Source organism: Sinocyclocheilus anshuiensis, unplaced genomic scaffold (assembly GCF_001515605.1).
Source record: "Sinocyclocheilus anshuiensis isolate Anshui unplaced genomic scaffold, SAMN03320099.WGS_v1.1 scaffold1518, whole genome shotgun sequence".
Lineage (NCBI taxonomy): Eukaryota > Metazoa > Chordata > Actinopteri > Cypriniformes > Cyprinidae > Sinocyclocheilus > Sinocyclocheilus anshuiensis.
The window spans coordinates 845,956-856,396 of NW_015548194.1; the positions used below are offsets into that span (position 1 = coordinate 845,956).

Sequence of the window (10,441 nt, forward strand, 5' to 3'; positions counted from 1 at the left end):
TTTCCTCTCTCTCTCTCTCTCTCTCTCTCTCTCTCTCTCTCTCTCTCTCTCTCTCGCTCAGCAGTTCTTGCTGCTTCTGTCTAATGGCTCCATCATGTGGTGTTTTCTTGAACAGCAGGCTGTTTAAAGCACTGCCATTCATGTGCAAACACAAATCAATGCTCATAACAGACCAGGCTGGAAACATTAGCTGGTATCATTTGCAAAAGCTCTTTTTTATAATGTAATTAGGCCTAAAGGTTGTCTCATAGGACTCACATTTGGAAACACACTGTAAAAATAATAAATAGTGAGGTTTATGCAGGGAAGCTCATTGTGCTCCTTCACAAACAGTGCAGATCCAGAGCAAATCAAACTCACTTCATCATGTGTTAGAGCAGGAAGCTCATTCCTCATGCTATCATATGCAGTTTTGTTACACTGTGGATTTTTTGAATGTGTTTTATTGATGTTTGGATATTTTTCATGGGAAATGTAGTTCATACCTGTTTGTATAAGAGACAGAAGTGGACATGTGTTCTAATCGTTTGAGAGGAGAGTCTGAGTAGCTGAAGGGATTGGGATTGGTTTGAGGGGAAAGGCTACATTAATTTTAGCTTGTAACTTGTACTCTGTTAAAATGAGCATGTTTCTGTGTCCTAAATTCAGTGGCACTTTTTTCCCCTAAAGTTCCTGCCCTTGCTGGGGTGTTGTTTTTTTGTCCCCCTCTTGATCTTAGATCCCATGTCTCTGTTTTTTTTGTTTTGTTTTTTAGTTCTAGTGAGAAAACTGAATGCTGTGGCATTTTGAAGGTCTCTTTTTCTCTCACACACACAAATACACACAGTTGCACTGGTAGCATAGAGGAAACTTCTGTAACCTGCAATAACATAAAGACTCATATGTTATGGGGGAATTGTTTTTTATTTGATGTATTTTTTTTTCTCATGAATGGGCTTCAGATCCCAGTAAAGCGCCCTGGCCCAGCAGCATTAGGCCGATTCTTCATCCTCATCCATACTTCATTCATTCTGTGCAGTAGTACTTAGAGTCATTTTTCATTCATTTTCCTAAACAAGAAATACAACAGGGCATGTTAAACTGACAGCTGTTACTGTGGATACAGTGTGACACAAAGGCGAAAGCTTCTGGCTGGTCCTGCCTTTGTAGAAATATCATATTTGTCTCCCATGATTACTTTATTCTACAAGCAGAATGTCCGATACTAGGTGGTCTAACTGAGATAAAGTGAGCAGTATTTAAGTCTTCATCTCATGTGAATGGACATCATGTCAAATAATGATTTTTTTGTGTTTTACTAACCAGACTTTATTTAGGTGGAGTGTACTGCACCGTTAAACACATTTAAACACAGATGTGGGACCTTTTAGTTTGTGGCGCCTTCATTTTTGTGGGTTTTGCCATCCTGTTAAAATGAATTAATATGTGCTTATACTGAACATCGACACACAGCAATAAATATAAACAGCTCATTTCTAACTGAGCAATGGATTATCAATGTTTTCCGGTCAAACTGAAGATACTGCATCTTTAAAACAGTGGACATTGACGCTGCTTATTTTGCAGGAAGTCAGCAGCTTACCGATTTGATTTGCAGCATTTTTTTGTTTTTTTATTTGTGCCTTTTTGGTTGTGCTCCACATATGCAATTTTTTTTTTCTTTTCTTTAAAAAATGGCTTTTTTAATATTTTTAAATCATCTGTGCTACAAGATTTATTGCAGTGATTTATGAAGTCAGAGCGCCTCAAATGCATGATGAAATTGAACAGCCAGAGATTTTGCATGCTCTGATTGCGTTTTGTTTCTTTTCCTCCTTCTAACAGACGACTGTCAGTTAAATAGAGTTTCTAATTGCACGCAAATGTACAAGACATGCATGTTTCGATGAATGCCATCAATGAGGGCGACAGAGATCAGGCTAAAAGCTTCCATCAGAACTGCTGTTGACTAGGTATCTGTTGCTTATGCTGGTACGGTTGATTCCCACATTGCTCTCACCAATATCTCTTCATCTGTTTGTGCTGTTTCTCATTCGCTCGCCAGGAGGAGCTACTATTCGTACTCATATTACCTGTAAGTAACAGAGACGTTCAGACCAAAGCAAAAGCAAAACGGTGACTTACATGCAGGGCTCTCTGCTCTCTGTCAATGGTTAGTCCTGTTAGTCTTTTAAAGATGCAGTATCCTTTTTTCAAGCGAAAACACAAATCGCTTTGACCAATCACGTTCCTTTGCATTGCAGTAGTTCATGGACATGCTCGGCGACGGTACTTCCAAGCGGTGTTATTTGAAAAAAGAATGCTGCACTTGTGTCTGTTCCATCCACCTCTCATCCTCACATACTCATCTGTTCATTCGTTTGGTGAAGCGGGTGTTTCTCACTTGTTCTCGGTTGGCCTTTAGTCTGCAGCTCAATCTAGCAGGTGATTCGAGCACTGCTTTGATGGCTTTCCAAAAGTTCCTGTGACATCTCTACAAAACCTCAGTTAGATATCAACAGATTCCTGCTTTTATCTATTCTTGTCGAAAGAGCATCGAAATCTTGTAACAAATAGAAAATGCATAAATCATTTGTATTACAAATCATCTTTCACAGCTCCACATTGCATTTCATCACATGACGTCACTTTAAAAAAAAAATAAAACCATGAAAATGAAACCATGAATGCATTTTTTTTTTTTTCAGTTCAGATAAATCCAAAATTTTGTGATTGGTTCTATATTTGCTTTCTTAAATACACAAACAACGTAAAAAAAAAAAAACTGACACTGACATGGAAAATTTCTAACTGCAAAAAAAAAGTCGATCAGTATTTAGTCTTTTTTCACAAATGTCTAATCATCCTTAAAACAAGACCGATTTGCTTTAAGCAAGAAGCAAAAGTGCATAAGATAATAAGACAAATTCAGAGCTCACTTCTCCTCATAATTTGTTCATTTTGATGTTCTTGATGCCATTTTGTACATGTAAATTGTGAATGAAGCCCTTAAACCGTTCCTTTAGATCATTCATGTTGGAATGTACATTTTACAGAACAAGTCAAATATTTTTGCGATATTTTCTCTAGCTAGAAAGAACAGACAGCCTTAATCTGCTTCAAAATAATTGAAAATTATTTGACACATTAATATTAGGTTAATAGCACTGTGACAAGTGTATATCACATTTTATCATGCAGCTCATGTTGCAGCTCTTTGTTCGTGAAAACAAGAAAAAATGGCTGATTACGAACATTATTTTCTGCAGTTTTAATGTTGTTATGTCACATACAATACAACACAACATACAAAAGCTCTGTTTACTAATTTGTCTATGCAAAAAGAAAAAAAAAACATATTTTATAAAATGTTGAATTTCCAGCATAAAATTCTCTGCACAAAATAAAAAATGCCCAAATTAATTTTGTAACAGTAAAGTAACTCTTCTCATAGTAAAACATGTTCAAATAAAGAAGAGAGACTTTAATTGCAGGTTGAACAGCCATGGTTTTATTTCTCTGAATCACATCCACTAATTTGCAAGTATTTCCTAAAAGTTTCCTCAAAGTTGTCCTTTACCATGGAACTTAAGCTTTCCTATCGGATCATCCCTTCTTCTCTCTCCTGTCTGTTGTTTATTCCTACATGTGGGTGCTTTGGGTGGGCTGAAGGGTGCAGTGATACTGTTTTCTGGAGTAGTAGATCTGTAATGATTCTGTCTTTTATTGGGTTATCAGGAAGCTCGCCAAGAAGCGCAAGGATGCCATCGGAAACACCCGTCAGGAGATGACGCACATGGTCAACTCCATGGATCGCAGTTATGCAGACCAGAGCACTCTGCACGCCGAGGAGCCCATGTCCGTCACCTTCATGGACTCGCACAGCTTCAGCAACCGCTGTGAGTATAAGTCCTCCAGAACGCCTCAACAGCTTGTGTTAAAGGAACACTCCACTATTTTTGAAAATAGGCTCATTTTCCAACTGCCCTAGAGTTAAACAGTTGAGTTTTACCGTTTTCAAATCCATTCAGCCGATCTCCGGGTCTGGCGGTAGCACTTTTAGCTGTAGCTTAGCATAGATCATTGAATCTGATTAGACCGTTAGCATCTCGCTCAAAAATGGCCAAAGAGTTTCTATATTTTTCCTATTTAAAACTTGACCCTTCTGTAGTTACATCGTGTACTAAGACTGACGGAAAATGAAAAGTTGTGATTTTCTAGCCCGATATGGCTAGAAACTATACTCTCATTCTCCGCCTGAAAATAGTCCCCAGCTAGGTAACTTCCAATAAGCCTATTTTCAGGCACTGTGTAATATCATTGCGCCTGCTGCACTCATGGTACAGCAGCAAAGTTCCTTGATTATTACGCCGGAATGAGAGTATAGTTCCTAGCCATATCGGCCTAGAAAATCACAACTTTTCATTTTCTGTCGGTCTTAGGACACGATGTAACTACAGAAGAGTCAAGTTTTAAATAGGAAAAATATCTAAACTCTTTGGCCATTTTTGAGCGAGATGCTAACGGTCTAATCAGATTCAATGATCTATGCTAAGCTACAGCTAAAAGTGCCACCGCCAGACCCGGAGATCGGCTGAATGGATTCGAAAACGGTAAAACTCAACTGTTTAACTCTAGGGGAGTTGGAAAATGAGCCTATTTTCAAAAATAGTGGAGTGTTCCTTTAAGTAAAGTATATTTCAGGCTTGACTTTTGACAACATGGAACATTGTAGAATCATATCGAGCTTGTCTGAGGATTTTGAAACTTCCACTTGATTTGTGTAGGAGAACATTGTAAAAACCAAAACACAAACGAAGCCGAAAGCAGCCCACATGAAGAGAGTGGTGCGTGTTTGTCGGCACTAGTGTGTAATGATAAGATTTTCTTTTTGCTCTATAACACCAGTAGTTTAGATTGCCCAGCCCAGCAATTATAGTGTGCCTCTGTGATTCACATCCAAGCATCCAGGTTAGTTATTAATAATGACCTAATGTTGCGTGATCGTGCAAAACACCCATGTTAAATGGTGCAAGTGCAGACGCAACAGTAAGACTCCTGTACTGATTTCAGTTTCAGAACATCCTCAGCTCTTGAGTTTTTGTGTAGTTTTTTTTTATTTATGATAACTCTGCATGTTTCTCTGCAGTGCCTAATGACCCTCTCGTGCCGACGGCTGTATTAGGTGAGGATTCAGTGTATGGTGTGTCTGTGACTGGATCACTGGAGTCTCGACAGAGCAATTCAGTTCAACCTGTGTTATGGCTCAAAGACAACATGAAATACAATTTACTTGCTTTTTGTATGTCGACAGGTCTAACTGTCTTACTTTAAATTACATTGCATTAAATCAGTGCATGTTAAAAAAAAGATTCTGTAATATTTCGTCAAGATGTGTTCATTTTCTTCACCTCCCATAACAAAGGAGGTGTGAGCAAGGAAATAATATTAACCAACATTATCATAGACCAATCTAATCAAGTCACAGTGATTAAAATCAAGCCCTGCCCTACATAATGTTATGCTATAGAAGCAGTTTCATGTTGTCTTTACTTTGTCCATATTTCCAGCCAAACTCTTCTCCCCAATTAGTTAAATAACTTGAGGTAATGTTTGATTCAGGTTGAGTTTTCCTTCAGAAGAGAACTGAATTGAGCTGAGTACTCCTGCTGCACATAAAGACCTTCATTACCCAGCATGCATCACTCATGCAGCCCCCCCACCATGTTCCTGTTGTGTTACATAGAACAGGGTTTCTCAATCATCTCCACGGCTCCTCTTGTATTGCACAGTGAACTGAAGCGCCCGGTTCAGTTGATGCACTATTAACAAGTTCTGTCAGACACATCCAAAGCATGCAGCGCAGGGAGCTTGTAGGAATGGATCGAGAGCTGCTGTGCTTGAAGATTCAGATCCCAGAATGTTATAAATGTCTCGTGAGGCGACTAGTGATGACTGTGTGTTGCAGTGAAAGTACAGTCATTGCTCACCTAAAGTTAGACGACTGCGCTTCTGCTACTGTGGACACACACATTTGCTGAATGAGGACATACTGTAGTTTTTTTTTATTGTTAAGCTAATTATAATTACTACAGATGAACCCAAACACTACCCTTAAAATAAAACTATATATGTCCCCAAGGAGAGGTTGTGTCAGATTTAGCGCACTTGGGGACTTTTAGGAATTTTGGTCTTCTAAAGTAAACACACACAAACTCTATATTCCAAAGTTTCTTTTCTGGTGGGTTGTGAGTCTAAAAAAGAGTTGCATGTCTGACAGGTCACAGGCAGCACAAAAAAAGTGCACTTTGTAATTATGTCAAATTTTTTTAATATTTTAATTATTTTTTATTGTTTTTTAATATTAACTTCTTTTTTTAAGGTTTTGATCTTTTGTATCTTTTGTTGTGCTTTAAAGAAGTACGCTTTTGATGTGTTGACTAACAAACTAAAGCACATTTAAAGATGTTGATTCGAATTCTAGTGTTATTTGATGTTACATTTAAAGTTAATATATTCAAAAAATTCATTTTTAAAATTTTAAATGTACTAACTTCATCATTACAAATGTGTAATTACAAATACAAATGACACACACATTTAAAAATGACATTAGAGTATATTTTAGTTTATCATAAATATTTTTCAGTACATTCAGCAGTAACATTTTAACCATATTTCAAAGACAACAGAAGTTATTATGAAATTACATGTAAAGATGTAGTGAAGTTCTACTTAAATTAGTCAAAAACACTCAAATAATTGCATTTAATGTAAATTTAAACAGTAACATTTTCATTTCATTTAAATTAAAATGCAATTAAGTATCTGAAAACATTACAGTACTTTCAGTTTGCATGTATATTCTTTTAAAGTATATTATTTCCGTAATAAGTACAGTAGTCTTTTTAAAAGTATGCTAAAGTGTACTTCTTTTTCACAAGGGATATTAATAATTTCTCATTAAAAGATTCACGTTAATTAAACATTTTAAGGCCTACCGGATGCTCAATGTAAATCTGGAAGCAGAGTCAACTGAGAAGCACTAATCTGTGTGTTTTAACAAACCCTCATACACACACACACACACACACACACACACACTGTCACAGCATTATGAGTGTTCCCGGAGCTCGTGGGATGATGCCGAAACTAACCTGACAGCTTACACGTAAACCTGATAAAACTCCAGTCATCTGGGTTAATGGTGTCAGATGCTAACATAGCGCTAACATGACAGAACAAGCAGGAAAGGTTTTCTACAGTGGTGTGATGATGATGATGATGATGATGATGAAGATGGTGGGGTATTAAAACGTCCCCTTAGGCCACGGCTCTGGCAGAGACAGTGCTGAAGTGCAGAGGACAACACTTCATCCAAACAGCTGCGTCTCTTTGACATCTGCGATGAAGAGAAGTTACAGTCCCTTATAAGATGTGACCGAATAACGTCTGATTATCAAAGTCTTCAGAAACCTTTACAAGTGGTTCTGTCAAGATGTGGGCCATGCAACGCTGTGTAGAAGCAACACTAAAATGTGCACTCGCCTTTGTTCTCGAGAATCGACGGGGGTTGCTTATAAATCATTTCCTGTGGTTGCGATTCCTGTGCATTTGATAATATTCAGAGGTGTTCATATATATATGGATGTAGCTTCTGCATCTCCACAAAAACTACAACTAAAGTGAAATCTGAAGTGCCTTAGAAAATGCAACAGTCTGGATGTGATGTAGAGAGTGGCTTTGTTTGTGCTCCCCCTCGTCTTAGTGTCCTGTAGCTGTGTTCTGTATACATGTTTAGTCCATATCACCCCATCAGCTGTACTACAGAGCCTGTGTGTTTGAGCTGACACTGAACTAAACAACTCTTTTCTCTCCCGCTGCCCCATAAGTGCCTATCACTGGTAAGTGTGTGTGGAGAAACGCCTCTGTCCTGTTCAGAGTGCACAACTCTGGGATTATATGTGCATTTGTGAGGTTTTGCGTGTGTGTCGAGTCCTTTGAGCTTAGCATGTACAAAGGTTTGTCCGAATCCCTCAGTGTGCATTTCAATAAATCTTTCCCGATCCCTATCTCAGACGAGAACCACACAGCAGCGGCCGAGAACAGCAGACTGCTGGACATCCCGCGCTATCACTGCGAGGGCACCGAGTCGCCCTATCAGACCGGACAGCTCCATCCTGCCATACGGGTGGCCGACCTGCTGCAGCACATCAATCTGATGAAGACCTCCGACAGTTACGGCTTCAAGGAGGAGTATGAGGTTAGACTGATGACTGTGAGAATGTGTCCTGTGTGGACAAACCCGTAAGTGATCTTAAAGCTAAAGTGTGTCATTTCTGCACAGCTAGAATCACCAAAAATAACTGGAAACAATAAAGATTGTTTTCACACAGATTTCCTGAACCTTTCTTCCATTGTTCAGAAGGACTATGGAAATATTTTAAATGGATAGTTCACCCAAAAATGAAAATTTGCAGAAAATGTACTCACTCTCAGGCCATTCAGGATTAGGATGAGTTTGTTTCTTCATCAGGTTTGGAGAAATGTAGCATTGCATCACTTGCTCAGCAATGGATGCTCTGCAGTGAATGAATGGGTGCCGTCAGAATGAGAGTCCAAACAGCTGATAAAAACATCACAATAATCCACCAGTAATCCACACCACTCAGTTAACATCTTGTGAAGCAAAATGCTGCATGTTTGTAAGAAACAAATCCATTATTAAGATGTTTTAACTATTGGTTCCAGCTAAAATATGAGTTCATAATCCATAATATCGCTTCCTCCAGTGAAAAAGTCAGCTCGTCTGAATCAGGATGCACAGATCAAGCGACAGATTTATGAATTTGTTTAGCGACTTTTGGCTTCACAAGACATTAACTGATGGACTGGAGTGCTGTGGATTACTTGTGGATTATTGTGATGTTTTTATCAGCTGTTTGGACTCTCATTCTGACGGCACCCATTCACTGCAGAGCATCCATTGTTGAGACAATGATGCAATGCTACATTTCTCCAAATGTGTTCCCATGAAGAAACAAACTCATCTACATCTCTGACGGCCTGTGGGTGAGTACATTTTTTGAAAATTTTTGGGTGAATTATTTCTTTAACATCCAATAAATGCCACACTTCTCCAAGAAGCCATTGAAGCCCCTCCTCCACAGCGTTATTTCCACACATGTTTTGCAGTGATGAGTTTGCTGGTTGCAGGCAGAGTGTTGGCGGCGGTTTATTTCATGAAACCACAATCTGATCAGTTGAGTTTGTGTGCCAGATGCAGAACAGTTTGTTTTGTTTGGCTGCCGAGAGCGCCAGATGCTTCTGTAACTGTTCAGTGATCACATTTGCATGGATTTCCATGCGCATAGAGCAAATTCAAACTAGTGTGTTGTGCTGATGTTGTCAAACATGATGAAAATATGAGTAAATTAGGAAATTGATTTACTTAATCCATATTGTTGACATAACATACAGTATATGTTGTAATTCATATACTGTGTTTCTCTCTAGAGCTTCTTTGAGGGTCAGTCTGCCACCTGGGACGCAGCAAAGAAAGAGCAAAATAGAACGAAGAATCGATACGGGAACATCATTGCATGTAAGAGTGTAGGATATTCTCTAGCACACTTATCATCTGGCTCCATACACTCTCCTTCAGATGGTTTTTCAGTCATTAAAGAACCTTTTGAGAGCATTTGTTCTGTTACTCTTTAGAAAACCAACATGTACTTGTGCTTTAAGAATGAGCATCAAGAACGCATCATATTTCACCCCAACATCTTCAGATTAAGACATTATATTGTGCACCAAAAAAAGAAGTTTTGATTTTAATTTGTAGTACAATTATTTACAATTTAACACATTTCCCCCAAATTCTCAGTATTTTACATTCATTTGCCAGATGCTTTTATCCAAAGCGATTTACATTGCAATAAATGTATGCATCAGTCAATGTATTCCCTGGCAATCAAACCTATGACCTTGGTGTTGTTAGCGTCATGTTATCTAGTTTTGGTAGCGCATTTAATTCTCTCTTAATATCTCTGTACAATTACAAATAAACTAATTCTCAATAGGTAAACATCTCAATGCATTACGGTAATAAGAAATGATGAAGAAAAAAAATTTGCTCAATCGTCACGAAAATAATATCACTCTGCAAACAATCTTAAAAAGCAATCGATCTTTCGATTTTTGTATTTCTTCCAAATGATTTTGAGGTGAAATCTGACCAGGACACGTTTTCATGCATTGTAAGAGTTTCATAGCTCACTATCAATCAAGCACACAGTCAGCAGCATGCCAACAAAGTGCTGTTGTTGTCCTGAATCTGCTCTGTTTGCCGTGTGTCGCGCTGTAGACGATCATTCTCGAAATAGAGACACACTAGTTGAGTGGAGCCCAAGGGGTCTAACCAACTCAGAAAAAGGGAACGAGGTCAAAAACGCGTAACCCC

The 10,441-nt window shown here is 38.4% G+C and overlaps 1 protein-coding gene across 1 annotated transcript in view; it reads left to right on the forward strand.

Annotated features, from left to right (window-relative positions):
- ptprk (protein tyrosine phosphatase receptor type K) overlaps positions 1-10,441 on the forward strand; it is a 172,433-nt gene that overhangs the window by 147,770 nt on the left and 14,222 nt on the right. Inside the window, exons 16-22 of the mRNA XM_016439774.1 lie at positions 2,045-2,074; positions 3,718-3,878; positions 5,129-5,164; positions 7,872-7,883; positions 8,058-8,242; positions 9,496-9,583; positions 10,346-10,393. Of these exons, the coding sequence (XP_016295260.1) occupies positions 2,045-2,074; positions 3,718-3,878; positions 5,129-5,164; positions 7,872-7,883; positions 8,058-8,242; positions 9,496-9,583; positions 10,346-10,393 (560 nt within the window). The remainder of the gene's footprint in view (positions 1-2,044; positions 2,075-3,717; positions 3,879-5,128; positions 5,165-7,871; positions 7,884-8,057; positions 8,243-9,495; positions 9,584-10,345; positions 10,394-10,441) is intronic.